The 20922-nt window shown below is 33.4% G+C and overlaps 1 protein-coding gene across 1 annotated transcript in view; it reads left to right on the top strand.

The window, feature by feature from the left end:
- The window catches only part of Suv3 (Suv3 RNA helicase), a 348081-nt gene that overhangs the window by 159079 nt on the left and 168080 nt on the right, over positions 1-20922 (top strand). The window contains exons 7-8 of the mRNA XM_089592298.1: positions 11203-11516; positions 11573-11714. Of these exons, the coding sequence (XP_089448424.1) occupies positions 11203-11516; positions 11573-11714 (456 nt within the window). The remainder of the gene's footprint in view (positions 1-11202; positions 11517-11572; positions 11715-20922) is intronic.

Here is a 20922-nt window from a genome sequence, read left to right as displayed (position 1 = left end):
AGACAATTTTTTATTTTGAAACGGTCCTTCAAGAACGCTGCTTGTGAGCATGAAGAAGAGGAAAGCTACAAAAATTTTGTATGCTCCAATGAAGTTTTTGAATTCGTGAGCACAAACACAACACCAGTTCCTACAGTTACGAAAATCGATTTGAAAAACTGTAAAATCGTCATTTATTATTTAAAAACATCTAGCTCATCTATAATTGATAAAATATTGCAGAAAAAACGTGTTCTCATTTTGATAGTAAAATTACTTAAGTTTTTATATATTATCATTACTATCGTTGACTATGATTATTATTATCGTTATTATTATAATTATCATAATTATTATTATTGTTATTGTTGTTATGATGATGATGATGATTATTATTATTATTATTATTATCATTATTAAAATTATAATGACTGTTGTTATTGTTATTACTTTTTTTTTTCTCCATCCGAGGTCGTCCAGAATGCTTAATGCAGCTCAGGTCTGCAATAATTATCTAGCTTCAATCCTCTAAAACTCTATCTGCGTCCAGTAGGCATTTTACTTTTGGCCTGTTTTAGTTCCTTTCTGAATGCTGGGAAGCTGCTGCTACCTGCTCCGTGCTTAGTACCTTCTGTTCCACAAGCGAAACATCGGGCCTCCTCCTTGCAATCTTTCTTACGACAATTTCAGCTGTCACATCGAAAGCATAGCTTCAACAGGTCCTCCTTGTTGCAGTTCCGGGCTATGTGTCCATATCCCAGACATCGGTAGTATCTGAGGGCTTCAACCCGTCTTCTTACTTGGCAGCTTGTGAAGCTTATTAGCAGCCTCTTCGTTTCTTCTATACATCTGGCATCAGTCTCTCCAGTATTCACTAAAGCTACCTTTTGCCCTCGTCTATTTGCTCCTAGTAGCGTTACTATTATCATCTGTGGTGAGCAACCAGGGATTCCACTCAATGCACGTTCGACATCAGCCTTCTCAGTAATCGGATCCGGATCCCGGATTTTGAGCGTTATTTCTTTCTTGTCTTTTTTTTACGGATACTAGCCCTTTAACGGTCTTAGCTTTACTGTTAACCAGTGCCTGTCTGTTCTTTACTCATTTTACTTGAAGAAAAATGTCTTCCTTTTTAGTAGTCGTGACTCCTTTGCCTGTGATCTCGTCCTCTTCCGGCTTAAAACCAGTCCTCATCTTCTTTATGACTTTGACAAAGCTTTGCCCTTCCGCTACCTTAACGAAAATTTTCTCCTCCTATTTTCTGGCATTACCACGTTTGCCACCGTCACTACCATTAATTCTTATCTTGGAGGTAAGTTATGGAGGTAAGGTGGTGATTTTTCTGGGTCTTTTTCCTTTGTTTAGCCAGGAAGTAACGACCCTTGGGGCAAAGCATACCAGATAGTGATGGGGAGATGAAGAAGACTGGCACCAACTGCAAACAAAGATGCGGATACCATGACGCATATCGTGGATACGCTATTTTTGCCGCATCCAGAACTCGAGGATCGAGCAGACTTGGAGCTCATAGAAGATTTACCTTAATTTACCCAAAAGAAACTGGAGCTAGCAGCAGGATTGCTTGAAAACGGAAAAGCTCCTTAACCAGATGTTGTACTGGCAGACGTCATTATGACAGTAGTTGCAAACTTCCTGAAAAAACACACGGCTGGCACTGATGGATAAAGGCAGGGGTGAGTCCAACTCCCCCCGTCTTCATTTAGGCCAGTATACATCCTAGGCACGTCTGGAAAGTTGTATGAAAATCCGCTCAAAGCCGTCTTCTACAGACTTTACAAAACGCAAGAGACTCACCAGACAGGCAGTATGTATCTGAAAAAGGAAGATCTGTTAAAGGAGCAGTAGAGAAAGTAGTAAAAGTGGTTTGTGACACTGGAGGCATATGCCATGGAGCAAGATTCATCGTTCTCCTGGTGATCCTTTACATAAAGAAAGCTTTTAAAATTTAAGAACGTAAGATGAAAGAAGATGCTTCATAGTCTCAAACATACATTCAGAACACCAGACTGACTCTTAAGAGTATTGAGAGATTATCCGAAGGACCGCTTCTTGATGTATACAACAACAGAAAGAGAAATAAAGAAGAAAATCACTGCAGAGACGTTCCAGTGATCCATACTTAGACCTGATGTCTGAAACGTATTATACGATGGACTGCTCCGACAGAAAATGCCAGAGGGTAACTTCTTGGTTGGATACGCGTAAGATGCTGCTATAGTGATCGTTTAATTTACAATGGAACTTGTCTAGATACGAGTCAACCCGGTTATGCGGAGAGTATTCCTATGGATTAGAACCGTGGGCTCGAAGTCGCAATAAGGAAGACCAAGATGGTACTTTTGACAAATAAATAGATGGATACCATCATTTCCCTCAAGGTACAAAAAGAAGAAATAATGACCAAGGACGCCGTAAAATATCGAGGGTTGACACTGTATAGAAAACTCACGTCTTGGAGCCACCCGTTGCAAGCAGCAGACAAGGTGGTGGCAAGGGTAGCGGCCTTGAGCGGAGTCATGCCGAACGTTAGAAGCCCAAAACCTGCAAAGTGCAGGTTCCTCATGTCTCCTGCCCAGTTTATTATGTTATACGGGGCTGAGATATGGAGAGAAAATTAATGTCAAAAGAAAGAGAGTGAGAATTACCCAAGTTCAAAGAATAGGAGCCTTAAGGATGGCCTGCACCTATCTCACAGTCTCGGAGCCTGCGATAATTGTAATGGCAAGCTTAATCCTCATCGATCTTCTGGCAAGAGAACCACAATTAAAGCACCTTACAAAGAAGGATTTAGAAAAAATTGAGGCCAGAGACAAAGCCTGGGGAAGGACTTGGGATTGCTAGCAATATGGATGGCAAGAAGATACTAGAGATAGATGGACGGTACGGCTGATAAAAAATCTCAAGAAGTGTACTGAGCAGAAATACTGGAAAGGAGATTTCTATGTGACCCAATTCCTCTTAAATCACGGGTATTTTTGCTCTTACCTAAATAAAATGCGGAATACACAGACGGCTGCTTGCAAGTACGATAAGGATGACTCGGAATATTTATTCTTTGTCTGTGCCAAGTGGCAAGCCGGACAAAATGAGCTGCAAGAAAGGATCGGAATGCTTTATCTTGTTAACGTAATAGATAAAAAGCTATTAAATAGGAAAGGTAGTTTGCAGTTGCTTAATATAGTTCTCCATGCCAAAAAGGATGACAGTTTTCTGGACGACTGTGTGGAACCGGTAGATATTCTGTGGTGTGCGCGCGGGGCTGATGCCTTCGTCCGGGGCGTTGGCTGGTGCCCCTGCTTCGTAACTCGTAAAGTTTGGCGGTGTGGGGGCGGGGCTTCTGGAAAAAGCCCGTACCAAGGGCTGAGTCTCCGTGGCCCCTGCTGGAAGTATTAATGCGAAAGCGTATTCCGAGACGTTTGTCCCGGGAGATAAGTCTTACCAGTTTAGCGGGTATTCAGTCATTATTGTGAAGAACACTGTAGCGAGTAATAAGCACTTGAATGTTAACAGTGAGTCCAACACAGGGAAGAGATTCGTACCCCCTTTTATCGTGCATTAAGATATTCTGGACAACTTCGGATGAAGAAAAAAAAACAATAGCAATAATAATGATGATAATAATAATAGTAATGTTTATAATTATAATAAAGATAATAATTATAATAATTATAAGTATAATAGTAATAATGATTACAGTAATAATGATAATGATAATGATAATGATTAAATTAATGATAATGATAATGACCATGACAGTGACGACGACAATGACAGTAACAGTGACAATGTACAAACAATTGAATAAGTCTTCCAAATTAGTTTGTATTAAATTATTTCAGTACTGCAAATTATGAACGTCTTTTTCTTTCCTTACTTCACTATGTACAAAAATTCTTATTGTTTAGCAGTTTATTACAGTGAAAAATGTAATTGTTGTCGCAGAGGTAAAAAGATTTTATCAACAATTTTGGCATGAAAGATTTCAAAAAATAATTAAGTTAAATTATAGAAAGATATCAAAAGATAAGCCAATGAATATTTCAAGTCACACATACTTGTACAAGTTATCATGATTCGTAGACCCAGTAGTATACCTGATATTCCTTCTGAAATGTTTAGGTAGGACCACAAACACTTGAGGATTATAAGTGTAGTAAACATTCTGATTTGTACTAATTATAAGCATTGTACTTACTATTAAAAACTTAACAAACTTTGAACTACGAACATACATGTATATCGATGTATAAAGCATATATTAATACAAAAATTCAAATGTTACATAAGTTACTATTTTATGTATTAAATTTCAAGATTCTTATCTTAAGTAAGAGTAGGGGGTTGGTGCAAGAAGCGCTTCAAATACCAATGCCTACAATTATTTGTTATTTCGTGTTTTTCCAGGTAATAAGGAATCTTTTTACGTAGAAAATGTATTTGTTCCCTATAAGACAGTTCTTCCTTGGTACGGTAGATAACCCTATTATCGAAGATCTAAGCTGTAGTAACTGAAATATCAATAAGAGGTTAATGATATTTTAATTAATTTTAAATATTGTGTGTCTTATTAAATTAATGTACACGCATAAATTTTTTTTTCTATAAGTTTACCAGATAATGTAGACTACGATACTCTTTAAACTTAAATCACTGACACTTTATTGTAATTAACGCGTAAAAAGAGAGGTTGCATTAATAAACTACAATGTTTGTATAATCTTTTACCAGAAATCACAATAAAATGCATATTTTAGTATCTTATAAAAAATTCACTGCCTTGATTACATACATTGCATGAATGTTACGGCAATTTTGTAATACTTTTCATACGTTATAAAAACTTTTTGCAAAATTTCCTTTTCGTCATTTTTTATTAACTAAGTTAATGATAGGTGCACTAACTGTGTCGTGTCCCTGAAATCAATACTCTCGATTAGAAATACTGGGCAGCGTATCAAACCTCAATCTCTCCTTCAATGAGATTTATTACTTTGAAGTAAACTTATTAACACCATCAATATTATTCAAATTATTGAACAGGTTCTGTAAGTTGACATCCTCAATACGGCAATACTCCCGTGGTTTGTATTATTGCACAATTAAGTGTTACTTTAATCTACGTATATATTAGTATCATGCCATACATCGACCAATAAAAAAAGTAAAAGTTGTACACAGTTCATTACCAAGACTACTGAAAAAAACTTAGTGCACCAAGAACTTTATACTTATAAATAAGAATAGAATTCATATAAATTTATTTATAATCGTACCCATAGTTATATAAATAAATCAATTATTCATTATTTGTGTACATACAGACCATTTATTTGCGACTTGGGCAGTGTAAAAATGTATGTAAAATGTGTATTAAAAGTTACTATTTGAGTATATTTGATGTTGGTGGAAAGGTGGTGTCTTATTGAAAAAAAATATTAGTCACTATAATAGAACGACGTCTCAATATATTTGCAACGTCATTAATATGCACAATACCAGCAAATAATTTCCACCCATATGTATTTAAGTATTTATTAGTTCATTTAGAATGTCCTATCGTATTTTTCTAATAAAATAAATTTAAAAATTAAATAATATGTATACATATATGCGTATAGGTAGATGTTAGGGACCATGATTTTTAGTTTTAGTTAAATTTTACAAAAATAGTGTAGGGGGCTACAGGAAAGTCAAGAAAAATTCTGTGGTAGCTATGTGAGGGCCACTAGAAGGTGGTGGTAGATTGGAACAAATAGTAAGGTAAGGCAAAATGATGAAGAAAACGGCAGAATTTCATCTTATTTTGTAAAAGGGTAATGGCAGCGCGCGGTGGTAGGGAGTCCAAGGGGGTATGTAAGGATTTATGGGGGCTGTAAAGAGTTTTCGGGGTTTGTGTGAAATGCTCTACACAAACTAGTATACAATATAGGTGTATACATATGTATTACAGGAACTTTTCTTAAGATGTTAGAAGGTGTGCTATGTACTTAAAAGACGACAACATATAAAAGATCTAGGAAAAGAGAGGAGTACTTAATGTTTATGCATGCATGTATATAAATACAATTTGAATTGGATAAAAACCATAAAATAATATTTATATACAAATATTTGAGTATACAATATTTACTGATAGAAAATAAATAATGAAATGAAAAATATTTGCCTATCAAGTATTAGTTGTATTAAACAAGCGTAATAAGAACTGGTTGACTGCACTGTTTACACACACGCACGCGCGCTCGCACGCACCCACAAATACATACTATGTTTACGGACCATGCAGCTGCATTAGTATAATATAAGACGTTGTAGTATATTAAGTCAACGATAGGTCTTCGAGATGGCAAAACTCGACTGCTTCCAAACTCATACTACTTGCTCTGAATACTACAGTAGCAACAGTAGTAGCACTAGCAGCTATACAACTGATTGGAGTGGGGGACGCATGTCAGTCGTTTTAAATCTGACACTTTCTTCTAGCTTACTTCTGGCCCTATAACAGTGCATAAAAAGCTTTGCTTGAATAAATAAAAAAAAAAAAAAAAGAAAGAAAAGCGAAAAAAAATCAACTTAAATGCATATATTAAAACGTGAAAAATTAGGGTGGAAATTAATTTGACTTGTTGTGTAATTTGCATCGTACATCGCATTAATGGCATATTCATGTTAAGGTAAAGTACGTATTCTTATTAAATGTTAAACTCAAATGTTTTTTTGGATAGAATAGTTATTCTAATTATTACTCCCACTAGTGTTTGATAGGGCCCAGTAAAAATCATACCTAACATCTATCCTTCATTTTCTATATTCTTGATCTATCTAAATGATCTAATAAAAGGCCTGTTATTATTCCTAATTGGCTGCAAATTAAAAAGCAACTGTAATAGTCAGCTAGTAGGGCTTGGTGATAACAATATACGAAAAACAAGTTTAATTTTCATGGTTTTTAAATTTTTTATGATGCTAAAGAGTAGTCAATAATATAATTTTTAATCGTCAATTCTTATAAAAAGTAAGACAGTAGTATCTGCTTTGAAACAAAACTTAAAAGAATCTGCATTTTGTATTGCAGTGGTCTCCTGTTAAGAAGTGATATGAGTAAAATTCTTAGATGCTGACAATCATTCATTTAGACTACTTCTTGACAGTCTGGTCAGTTAAGACGTTGAAGCTGGAAAATTTACCCGTGGACATTTTTATGATTCTGAGTGCTATTTGAAATTGCTACCATAACAACAAGACAGTTATTTTTTGATTTCTATTTTCTCAGACTTTAATACACTTGTTTGCTTGGACTTAGATTTTCCTACCTGCTATAGATTTATGCTTAAATCAAAATAAATACTCTGGAAACTATGCCACATTTATATTCAAACGATCTATTCTAAGACTGTTATCAGTTGAATTTTATATTTTAATCTCGAACTTTCGCATAAAATGACATACGATGTATGGATTTCTCTGCATAGTTTTATTTCACTTTAGCTGGAACATATGTTTTGACGTACGTATCTGATCCTTAACTCCAAATTAGAATAAGTCTGACCTACTAGGACCCTACGAAAAATTCATAAAGGTCTTTCATATTAAAGAAGCTATACTGATTTTGTATGGATTAAGATAATTTCTTAAAAAAACTTCCTGATATTGATTCCCAGATGTTGGGTGGTGTTAGTACAATGAGTGACTTGTTTATTAAAGCAATAAAAGATATAGTAAGTAAGATCGACGTGAAATACAAACCCATAGTTTGTGGTAACCCTGATTACCAAAGACAGAATCTGAAATTGTAAAGACTGATATGTAGAAAAAAAAAAAAAAACAATTACAACAAAATTGACGTAGTACTTACTGACTATGTATAGAAAACAGTAATCAGATTGATTCCAAAAATTTCTAGCTAGCTTTGAAAAAAAAAATTATCTGTAAAAAAATTATATTATGATGAGACTTTACTCTTGTGTATGTTGCACTTGAGATCTTGAGCAATATAGTTGCAACCGATCCCAGTGACAAGAGTGCTTTTCTTTCATTGTGATATGTAAGTTTTAAAAAGGCAGATTTTTAAATTGCAACATATTTACTCTTTTAGTTGAAGTAGTAGCCGTACTTTTAACCAAAAGCGGAATTAATGAGAAATTTTTATGGAAAAAATAGCATTGGGGCTTGGCAATTATAAGAACTTTTGTTAAAACTAAAACCTTTGGGAGTATCATTCAGATAGGTGAGGAACGGAGAGTCCCCTTGGCCCGCGCAGATGTACCCTCTTTACCGCGCACCTCCTCTTGCACTCTACAAACTTGAATCTGTACGACTGTAATTGATTATTTTTTTTTTAAAAAAAGCCTGGCGAGTCTTGATTTTTTTTGTTGAGCATCTTCCTTTTGTACTAAGGTATCTACAAAAATGTTTTTTTTTAGTCCAACACATTTATAATATTCCCTCATTTTAATGAAAAGGCAACTTAACCTTGTTTTCTCATAAAATACCACGTTAAACTGACAATATTTCATAATTTTTTTCCCGAAAATTTGCCTGGTGAAAAATCTAAAAAAATTCATGTGTACTCCTAATAAGTTCAAATATAGCATACACTTTTTTGGCACGATTCTACATTTTAAACTTTTCTCCGCAACCTCTTTCAAAATAATTCCCTTACTGCTAAATTAAAGTCAGTTGAGAACAAGAATAAGGTTTATGAGAGCCTCTTTTACTGACAGTTTGTGAATAAATTGATTTGTTTGTGAAAAAGAGAGTCATGTGTAGCATGATAAATAAATAAATTTAATCCTTTTTTTATATAAATCTAGTATTACACCTGAGAAAATACTACAAATTTCAACAAAAAACTAAATACTCTACACCACTGACAAAAACTCTAGTTGATTGAAAATGAAAACATAACTAAAATTAAAATTACGCTGAGACTCACTTTTTATATCACTGACTGTAGTCTTAATACTTGAATAACTTTTTTATTTGAGTAACCAAGGACTCTTTTAAAATTGAGACTGCACAAAAGTGTACCTCTTCATGATAAGTAATTCTCAAGAACCTCGATAGCTTAATAGTTTGTATGCTAGCCTCTTAGTCGGAGAAACTCAAAAAGTTATCGGGGGTTCGAATCCTGTCAAAAATATCAAGATTTTTTTCCTGGCCTTTTTCGACGGAATGAGTATCCAGGATGCTAATAAATTACTTATTTGATCCAGAAAAAAAAAAAAAGTAGAGTTTTCTGGTGATGTCAGAGGCTTTTTTTCTAAGGAAAGCCAACACTTGGACAGCTCATCAATGAAGTCACTATCAGTTTTAAAAGGTTGGTACAGCGAGTTTAGTTGTTTATTGAAAGATACCCTTTCATTAAACTTGATACTATTATGAGCGTACTTGAGACAATCATTGTAATTTGTTAATAGTACTGACCCGACTGGATAACTGAGTTGTCTAAGGGGAACTTAAAAAAGGGCCCACATAAAAGACTTGAATACTTGGAAAAAAAGTAATTAAAATGAAAAATACTCTAGGATAGTTAGAAGTTACGGATATCTAAATACGGAAATAATCTGCAAATAGGTGTACGTGGAATCTCAATTATATGATATACTACTCTATAAGTAATGCTGAACTTGGTAAATAAACATTCTTACTTTAATTTGGATTCTTTCTAAATTAAGTAAAATAAAATTTTGACTATTAAAAATTTAACTTTGTTAAGTGAAAACAACGTCCAATGGTATTTTTGTATTCATGATGAAAAAAAAAAAAAAAAAAAAAAAAAAAGTTTTGCCTGTTTAGACAACGTATCAGCCTTTCTCAAGTACAAAAAGCTCTGACTTACAAAATGGATGTAAAATCGTAAAGTTGTTTTTGTTTTTTTAATAAATACAATAATGTGACAGTACCACCACTGGACGTTGTTTTCAATTATTTACCAACTGTCATTGGACGTCTTATTTGATTAATCATATTAAGTATGTAGCGTTATATTTTTTGTATTATACGGCTTTTGTTTCTGGTCTAAGCTATTTTAAAGCTTACTATTATCATGTACTTGAATTCTACTGTACGTGTCATTTCCTTCAAGTTTTTATTTAATACGACTGCAATCAATTTTTTCTGATCTTTTTTTTTTTAATTAGTAAAAATCAAATAATCTTAAAAAATGAATCCAGTCTTAATAACCTAAATACACACGTATTTTTTTGTCAAAACTTGATCATACATTTGCAAATACTCACATGCACGCGTGTAAGCGTAGACAAACCTGTTTGCGTAAATTGCCAGTTCAGCAAAAACTTTTTTTCACAGATACTGTGCTGATGCAAAACGGAGTTTATTGGGTATTGAGTAAAAGAATTTGTTTGAGAATCGGCTTACCTGTTTCGATTGTAATTTATCATTTGCTTGAATAATTTTGACTTTAGTTAGTATGTGTGTGTTAAATAGTGTTAATTATTATTTGAAATTAAAACCAAGCAAATTTTACGAGTGATTTTTCAACTTTAAGCATAAGTAATCTGCAATAAAATTTTGTGTACAATTTGCATGAATGAGGCCATTTTAGTTAATTAGCATATCTCAACTGTTTAAGGAAGTTGACTACCTTAAGCAATTGACAGTCAGTTTTTTATCTAAAATTTGTGCAGAGCTTTAAACATTTATAAAAAAAGTTTATGTGAAGTTTTAACAACTCTGGATGCTTATTAAACGAGAAATTAATGAAACAAATTTTTTAAATTTTACATGCGGTCTAATAGGAGATCGTCAAAAGTGACTCTTACAATAAAGAATTTTAATACAATCAACAGTCAGATTTGAACATAACTGTAGTGAACAGTAAATTAACATCGGCCTTTTTATTATGTAAAACAATCATGTTGATTAGGTCTTTGTAAAAACAGTTATTAATGAATAATCTGGAGTAGAAATACAACTCAATATTAAATTACGGGACATGCGCACGCATTTCTAACCTAAAAAAGGCACAAAATCAGATCTCTCTTTCGCACCCCCTCCAAACTCCTTCTACCCCAAAGGTAGTTAACGTCCTTAACAGAACAATCTTCTAAATCACTCAGTAGCATATTTTGAATCAGTGGTGTATTTTAATTTATTTTTTGGTTGATAAATTTTAACACATTTACCACCATGCATTTGATAATTTCTTAGTGACATGATTTCCTAAATATTCTTGTGTAGGTTAAGTCATTATGTTTGACAACTGGCGAAAGTGTTGAAGTTCGGAAATATAATCGGCTTACAGAGCTAGAAGTACAAAACACTGCTCTTAGATCGTTAAATCATATTCAGCGTGGTGACTGCATAGTATGTTTTAGTAAAAATGATATTTACACAGTATCAAGAAATCTGGAAGAAAAAAACATTGAAGTTGCCGTCATTTATGGAAGTTTACCTCCAGGAACAAAGCTTGCCCAAGCTGCTAAATTTAATGACATACACCATCCGTGTAAAGTATTGGTTGCAACTGATGCAATAGGAATGGGCTTAAACTTGTAAGTAATTTTTTATATCAAATTAAAATGTTTGGTAACTGATATTGTATTCTTAGGCACATCCGGAGAATTATTTTTTATTCTTTGATTAAACCAGCAGTAAATGACAGAGGTGAGAGAGAAATGAATACTATTTCAGTATCTTCAGCACTACAAATTGCAGGACGAGCTGGGCGGTACGGAACACAATGGGGAAAGGTAAGATTTTATTTTTTCTTTTGTACTGGAAATTTTATTCAGTAAATTTTTTCCCTTTTCTTGTACAGAAAAGCTTAAAAAATTTTTGTTTAATATGCTGGCTTATACTGTAACCCTGTGTTACAGTAGTCAAAAAAGAGGTATTATCTGTAAATGCTGTAGGAGATCGAGAAAAAATCAGGTGATTTAGAATGAGACTCGATAAAAAAATATAGGTAATTCCATAACAGTTAGCTTTTTATTTATTTGCTATCCAAACCACGAAACTTGAGTCTTGCATTTCAGCCGAGAGAGTGTCCTATCTCGTAAGCTCCTTCTCAATCGCAGCTGCCACACGAGCCGGCCGCCCCACTATGTACTTAAGTAAGTAGATTTGTACGAAATAAAATATCTCACGACCCATTGGACAAATTTCAACTTTTTTCTTCTTTAGATGAAGGTTATTTGATAGGGTATGCAGGAAAATTATCAAGATTGGTGTTAAAATTTACGTTAATAAACAAATTCACGGTTGATAGCGAATACCGTGGATACGGTATTGTTGGTTCGAAAGGCATTAATGATATACTGGAATATTAACTTTCTCTGCTATTATTTAGGATTTTTACAATTTGTCTTCACCCCTGACTAACAAATTAAAAAGTGATTGTTTATATAATAACAATAAAAAATTTAAACAAAATTTATTTTTTTACTTAAATACGATAGTATGTTTTTTTCTAATGTAAATTTTGTTGCAACAGTTAATAAGTGTAGGTATACATTTTATAAAAAATCAAAAAAGTGCCACACATATATATGCACATACATACATGAGAATATAAAAGTACGCATTTCTAAGATTCAAAAATCTATCCAATTTTTTTAGGCGAACACAGTAAATTGCATTTATTTTTAATATTAGTTCGAATCGACTACTCATTGTTAATTCTTAAAAAAAACTGCAATAACAAAAGTAAATAAAAAAGAAAGTTGAACAAATTCAAGACGTTTGAGATACATTTAAGATCAAGAAGATGTTCAAGTTAAATTGTGCTTTATCTTCCGCGATAACATAAAGATTTTTTTTTTTTTTTTGCGTAAACAGTATTCATTGACTCTATTTCCCTTAAAGAACATTTAGGTTTAAAAAGACTTTTTTTCATTGACTGCACTCACATTTTATAAAGTACTTTGCTGGTCCATGCTGAAAAAAAGACCAAAAAGGATGATCCCCCTCAAACTCACTTGATTCTTATTAATTTTATTGCTATCATTAATTAGTGCACAAGGAAATATTAGAAAACTTATTTTCATCAACGTTTCTTTTTTTTTGTCATTTTTTGCAGTTATCGATGAACTGAAAACATGACGAGCCTGTACTCTCACACTGGTACTCACCTCCTATTGATTAATGCACATAAATAAATGAGACCGCTCCCCTTTCTCTGGTATTTTCTTTTTGGATTGTTATTCTTGTTGATTGAGGTACATAAAGTATGAGAATATTTGCCTCTCTCGACTATGCCCACTTCTTATCAGCTGTTTTGATGTGTCGATGAGACTGAAAACACAAAAATATGTATTTCTCTTAACGTGCCTCGATTAATATCTATTTTTTTTAGATTACTGTACATTAAAGATACTCAGAAAACAAATGTAAGCAAACTCTCTTTTTTTTTTTTGCTTTGTCATTGTGCAATCTTTCGTTGAGTATTTGTATAATATAAATTTAAACTTGAACAAAATTATTCCCTGCATTATTATTTGGTTAAAGCACATTCACATGTATAAAATACGTATCGAAACAAAATTCATACAAAGTTAAGGTTTGACATATTTTTTTACATTTATATCTTGGTTTCGACCACAAATAACTAATAATTCGTACTACTAGAAATAATATCTACAATACTCAATAAAATATTGAAAGATACCCTAAAAAAATCCACGAAAAATTTCTTATGACTAATATCCTTGGCAATGAAACTGATATACCATACTTAAAAAATATAAAAGAATTTATAAAATACACAAGAAAATCGGGTAGAACAGTAAAAAAAAGAATCAAACGAGATATTGCATACATTCACGTTTGCTCATGTTCATGAGACTATAACCATTCAGTTCATTGGGACAAAACGCATCCAATGTGATAGATACATTTAACAATAAAAAATCAACGCCCATGCTTTTGGGGATGAATAAATATGTCGATCGTGTACTAGATCACCTTCCACGAGTTTATATCTTGGCATTAAAGTTCTAACGCACACTAGTAGTATGTGACTAGTATGGATATCGTTCCGAGCCGAGCCAAAAATTTATTGATCGTTGACTTGGTTGGCGCGAGATGGAGCTTGAATTTTGCTTCGGCTTGAGTCATCGCTGCAAAATAATAAAAATTCTTTTTTATTCACATTCTATAGTTGTCTCATAATAAGATTTATCACAATATATAAGCGTCCAATTGCTACAGAGTTGTAAAAGAGTCTAGGCCAAAAACCAAGGACGGACAGCTTGAACTTTTCTAGCTTGAGGTTTGATTTGAAATTGTCCGTGCAGATTCGTGCTAATATAACAAAAATGATTTAGAATTTATTATTTCTTACACATTAAAGTGCTTCTTTAGACATTTAGATTTTAAATTTTAATACACTAAGACGAATAATTTGAACTCGACTTAGGTTCTGACTTCAAGCTTCTCAGTTCTTATACGTCCCTGGTTTGTGGGTGATGATCACGCAACAAGCGAGACTATGTTGGTAAGATGACACATGATCCTACGCCAAGTCTTGGCCAAAAGAGTGAAGTCGAAATTTCAGTGAATAAAGTAAATTTTTACTTTTTAGATGCCTTTAGTTTTCTTGCCGTATCTTTTTTCTGAGTTGGAAAAGAAGGTATCCCGCGGAGCAAACCGTATTCTTTGTTCCAAGACAAAGAAAATGATTGTCTGCAGTGCCAACATTTTTGCGTTGTCGGAGGGCGATAAGAAAAAATGTAGGGATGTTTTTACCATGAAAACTGCGGATTTCTTTGAGATTTCGACATATGCAAGCTATGTTTTGATAAAATGTCCCTTTTTTTAAAAATACATACATTACTTATGAATGTACAAAAAAAATTCTTTGCAAAATTTATCTCCCGACAAATTCTAAGAGTTCTACACGAGCTTAGATTATTTTGCTGTCGATACGAAACACATGTGATTTTCTCGTTGCAACAGCACATAATATATGAATCACCGAGGGTACAAAGCAAGTAATTTTAGTCGAAGTGCGAGGTTTTTTATATGAGCGTAGTAAGGATGTAAATAATACGAGAATTGCTTTGCACCCAACATACATACCTTTGTCTTTGTCTTAGTAGGCCCAAAGTACTGGCTCTTTCGGGCGAAAGTTAAGCTGTGCACCCAGAACGATTATTAACTGCAGGGGATAATACACCTGAAATCTAGGGCCTTCTGTATTTCTTCTCCGTAGCTGCATGACAAAATATTCTACCATACCTCGGCTAAAAGTACAGTGCTCTTCCCTGACTTGAAAAAATAAATTAAAGTTAAGTCCGGTCAAGTACAGCGGTCTTTACCTGCAAGCTCATTTTTGAAATAAGATTCTGCTAGCACAAGCCTTTTTTTTCTACCTTTCCCCATGTACGTAAAGTGCGTACAAAAAGGGTGACCAGTTCCCGTATCCTCTAGTAACGGACATATTTTTTACAACTTAATATATCGGGTGTTCGATGGACAATGTAACATGAGTTGTACCATACGTGGTAGAAGAAAAAAGATCCAATATTCTGTATTGAAATTTAGGTACGCTCGTCAATATGCTCATTGATTTGAAATAGATAAGTCTTTCTATTTTTTTTTTAACAAACTTAAAATAAAGATAAGGGTGAGGTATATCTGTATACAAGACTATAAGTCTTATAGATCAAGCAAAAAAATAAAAAGCAGGTGAACTTACAAACAAAAAGCAATATTTTTTGTTTCAGTTGTATTAAAACAAAAATTTATGAGAACAGAATAAATTTTGGGGTTAAAACGAATATTGTAAAGCGTATAAAAAATGAAGGAAAAGCCTTTTAGGCAAAACTTATTGGTATTTTCATGGACTTCGTGACTACATACATTCGTTTATTTATTGCAGTCCAACATAACATTCATAACATTATATTCTAATTTCCAAACCAAACACTCGAGTTTTATATTGGTTGGCATGATGTATGTAACAGTAGTCTCGTTGGAGAAGACACATTGTAAAAATCCTAAATAATAGCAGAGAAAGTTAATATTCTAGTATATCATTAATGCCTTTCGAACCAACAATACAGTATCCACGATATTTACTATCAACCGTGAATTTGTTTATTAACGTAAATTTAGCACCAATCTTGGTAACTTTCCTGTATACCCTATCAAATAACCTTCATTAAAAAAAAAAGGTGAAATTTGTCCAATGGGTCGTGAGATATTTTATTTCGTACAAATCGACTTACTTTAGTACATGGTGCACTCCTAGTAGCGGTAGTGGTAGAGATGAGAGGCGAGGCGACTAAGGCGCAGAGAAACGAAGTCATATATGTATCTATAAGAAATATATATATTTCTTCCGTTCATGCAAGCCTAAAGGAGTTACAATTTTCTTCTTTATTCGATCACTCACAAATTTCATTTAATGTAGTCAAAAATTTTAATCTAGTAGAACAAAAAAATTTTAATTAAAAAATGTTTTTTTTAATTTTACAAAGAATGCGTAGGTATTAATTACTAGTAGATACATATGGAGTGATATGGTTGGGAGAGACTACGCCCACGTAAGGCATCTGAGTAATTCGGAAGTCCTCCATGTTGCTGACTACGTAACGATCGTGATCTAATACTTCCTTGACCTCGTACGGTCCTTTGCGTTTGGGTATCAGTTGTTTGAGTCCCGCAGACGTATGGCATTTTTTATCATCACATAGTAGCCGGCACCGTACACATGGTATTTCTTCTGTTGCAAATTATTACACTTTTTATTGTACGATTGTCCCTCTTGTATTTTATCTGTAGCTTCCTTAAGCAAGGCTTCTAAAGCTGTCTTGGGTCCAGGTGATCTCTCTAATGCAAGTCGCATACAATCATAAGGCTTGACCGCTTGATCTACCACAAACAAGAAACAGCTTGGTGTCTTGTCCGTGGAACAGCAATCGATATTTGTTAATCGTGAACTCGACGTTATATAAAACTGCATCTAATTTTTTCGGACTTTCAGCAGGCTTTGTAAAAGCAGGTGTGATAAAATGGTTCAAACGCTCAACTTATCTATTGGCCCTTGTAGTATTGACAGGTGTGAGTATGTGCTTGATTTTTCTGTCATTTAAAAATTCTTTTAATTCGTGCGATGTCAACACTTTTCTACGATCGCTCATCAGCTGCTTTGGTTGGCTATAATGACAAAGGTAATCTTTCAGTTCTTTTAATTACTTTTTGGGATTTTGTTGATTTGCACGCGTTGAGTTTTATGAATTTCGTCAATCCGCCAATAACAATCAAAATATACGCATGCCCTTGAGTTGTCTTTTCCAACGGACCGAGGTGATTGATATAAATGACAGAACAGGATACTTTGTCCTTTAGGATGCTGTTCAAGAATCCCTCTCGTTTTCCGCTAGGAGTCGAGAATTCAATACACTTCAGACAGTTTTAAATATGCTGCACCTGTTTCTGGAGTAAAATTGCAGTAAATCCTGACGCGCTTGCGCAACAGTTCAGTTTTTGATTTCGGAGAACGAATAGCCAGAATTGGTATGCTCACTAACCGTTTTTTTAATGTTTCGAATGCCTTGAGCTCTTCAGTCCCAAAAGTAAAAATAGTTTGTTTTTTTTTTTTTTATCAAGTCATATACAAGCTTTGCTATCGTCGAAAAATCTCGTATGAACTTTCGAAAGTAGCTGGTAAGCAAAACAAAACGTAGCACTCCTCGTGCGTTGTGAGGTACCGTTACTCGGCTGGATGCCACAACAGTTTACTCGGTTTCCCAAACAATTAATTTCTTGCATCATACAATAACATTAACTTCAACTCTAAATGATGACGTCTGGGTTAGTCAAATAGTTCTCTCAATATACTCAAATGTTCTACTATGGTTTCCGTTGCAATGAAAATGTCGTCGTAAAACAGTAGTACCTCATCTAGCTGTGTCAAAGTAGCAAGTACCCCTTTCAAAAATCGACTAAACGCTCTTAGTGCATTTGTCAATCCAAACGGATATCGTAAATATTCAAGTTGTCCTAAAGGCGTTAAAAAAAAAGTAAATTGAACAGATTTATCAGCAATTTTTACGTGGAAAAATCCGCCTTTTAAATCTAACGTGGAAAAATGATTTCTATTTTTTAGTTAGTTGATGTTGTCGTTAATACAATCAGTCGAAAAGTTGCTGCAAAATGTGATTTTATTTAAATTTTTGAAGTCAACTTACATTCGCAGTTTACCTGTTTTTTTACGGTGCATAAGAATCGAACTAGAATGCGGTGAATCGATTGATCAAATTGTTTTTCTATTTAACAAATTATCCAGTGAAATAGGCAGCTTTTCTTTATCTGCATAAAAAAGTCACTGAGGTCGAAAAGTGATTGGCTGCTCGTGTTTAAGCAAAATTGTTATTTCGTAGTCTGGCTCTACTTTATCATGCTTGAAGTTTTTCTGGTGAAAATTTTTGTATAAGTTCACAATTTTGTCACGTATGAGAAATGTTTGTATTTGTATTCAGTTCATCGTAACGCTTGGTACGCTCCACGCACTCTTTCGACTAAATTTGCCTCTCCGCTTCTCGAAACTTAGCTTTAGCTGCCGGTCTGTCACGCTGACAAACAACTCGGTCGTTGAGTGTAACTCATATAATCGGGTTTCGTGTAAAATTGCGTCTAAGTAACGCCTACATAAGATACAGCGCTATCAGGGACAATATAAAGTCATAACAAAATCTTGAATCGTTTAACGGTCACACAGCGATCCATTACCCCAAAGATCTCGAGACGTGAGTAGTTTATGCCAGATCACTAGCTGATATCACATGGCATTAGCTGATGTAAAATGAGTGGCACAACACTACTTTTTACCAAACTAGCAGGCGATCCAGAGTTTAAAACAGTCTCGATTTCATGTTGATTTACCTCTTTGCCGTCGTTCACCGCTGTACAGACAAGCACTTGGCGTCGATAACATGACACTTAAAACACGCTCAGACCGGCCGATGTGGCTTCGTTCCATTACTTGAAATGTGCCCAGTTTTAGAACAGTTTCAGAGTATCTGAAACTGTTTTCAGAATATCTCACTCAAGAGAGAATCAAGCACTGGTCTCAGAGTATCTCTTATTTTCCATGGTATGGCTGCTAACATTTGTACGTGCGCGCTCGTTCAGCTTCTTTACGTCCAACGTTATTTTTTTGAAAGCTTTGAGCAGATCTCCTTTCGGTAAAATTTATTATTCTTGTTTGGTTGTGAAGTAAATTGTCTGGAATACCATCCACTAAATAATTGACCATCTCGAATCTTCTACTGGCACGTGATTCGTGAGAATGACTTTGTCGTATTATTACTCCCTGAAAGTTTTTTTACGTAGCCATGTTTGAGATTTGAAATCAAGACGCAGAATAATTTTTTTAGGACTATCAAAATCTGTCAACTTCTGCATTTTTATTTATTTTTTTTTTTTTTTGCTTGTCTTGGATTATAAGCAAGTTTTAAAACAGTATCTTACCCGGCACTCACCGAGATATGTGCTAGTCAGCGCTAGACTGCACGCCGCTATCTTTAAGTACATGTTATTTGTAAAACTTTATAGGTCCCAACTTAAAAATTTACATGTTTATAATTCAAAAGTTAAGCTTTCAACTAATACAAGTTTAAAAATGAAAAAATAATAACGTGCTTTAAGAAAAAATAGCCTCAACTTGAAAATCTATTTAAGCAAGACAAAAAATTTTTTTTGTAAAAACTAACTGCACTACTTAAAAGAGCAGGTCAAAATCCATCGATTCATGTCTTTACCTTTTTAGAACAAAGTTCTTTATGTTGCGTACTCGGGAGGCTGGAATTTTAAAACCGACAGATTTTTTTTTTTGAAACGAAAGTGGTTTACCCGAAGTCTCTTCCTCTCAAGTTTCCCCCATTACCGCGTCCCCCTCACCTACTGTTCTCTACACACTTCCCCTCTCCCTACTACATATGTATGTCTGCCAACCGTGCCGTGATACTCTTCTGCACACCTTTGCCCACCATTCCCCCTCACACTCCCAAGCAATTAATTTGTAAACAAATTTTAATTTCATTTTCCCACAACAATTTTTATTTGACTTAGAATTTTTTTTTTTTACAATTCTTTAAAAAAAAAAAAAAAAAAAAAAAAAAAAACTTTCCAATAAAAAGATTTGAACACTTGACCTCATGCTTATGAGTCGGGTATCTTGCCCACTCTGCTACGAGCGCTGCCGACTATAGAAACTAGGTTTCTTGTACTTATCGTGTGGTTCGTAACTATAATATTCCATTTTTACATGCATTCACTGATAATACATTCAATTCATGATAAATTATGTATTTGTTTTCTAAATAATACATCTAAAAAAATAAAAAAATAAAAAATAAATAAAAAAAAAAGTAAAAATGTAGAATAGAGTTGAAAAACGTATTAATGGTTTTTAAAGGCGCTTATTTCGAATTCGACAAACAAATTATGTTACAATATCACATAATTACATAAATAAAGTAATTCATTAAATCAATCATAAATGAATTATGTAAGATCATTATATAAATATATTTCGAGTTTCATATCATTTTAATGGTTTTTAAGGGCACTTATTTTAAATTTGATAAACAAATAATGGCACAATGTCATTGAGTAATTATATAAAAATAAAACAAAAATTGTGTTAATGGGCTATGAAATCGCAAAAAAATTAGTGAAAAAAAAAAATTAATTAAATGTAATATGAAAATAAAATAAAATAAAATTACAAAAGACAAAAATAAATACAATGGAATGAATAAAAATGAAAAAAAAGGGAATGAAAAAAAAAAAAAAAAAAATATGAAAGTAAAAAAAAAAATTAAACAAAAGAAATACAAAAAAATGATAAAAAATGTAACTAACGAAATACGAAAAAAAAAAAAAAAAAAAATTCAACAAGAAATAAAGAAAAAAATAAAACAAGAAATTAAAAAAAAAAAAACAAATGAA

The sequence above is a fragment of the Copidosoma floridanum genome, unplaced genomic scaffold (genome assembly GCF_036245765.1).
Source record: "Copidosoma floridanum isolate Cflo_tuat_1 unplaced genomic scaffold, Cflo_Japanese_pri ptg000016l, whole genome shotgun sequence".
NCBI lineage: Eukaryota > Metazoa > Arthropoda > Insecta > Hymenoptera > Encyrtidae > Copidosoma > Copidosoma floridanum.
The sequence above is the reverse complement of the archived record's forward strand: the minus strand, read 5'-3'. Positions and strand labels throughout refer to the sequence as shown.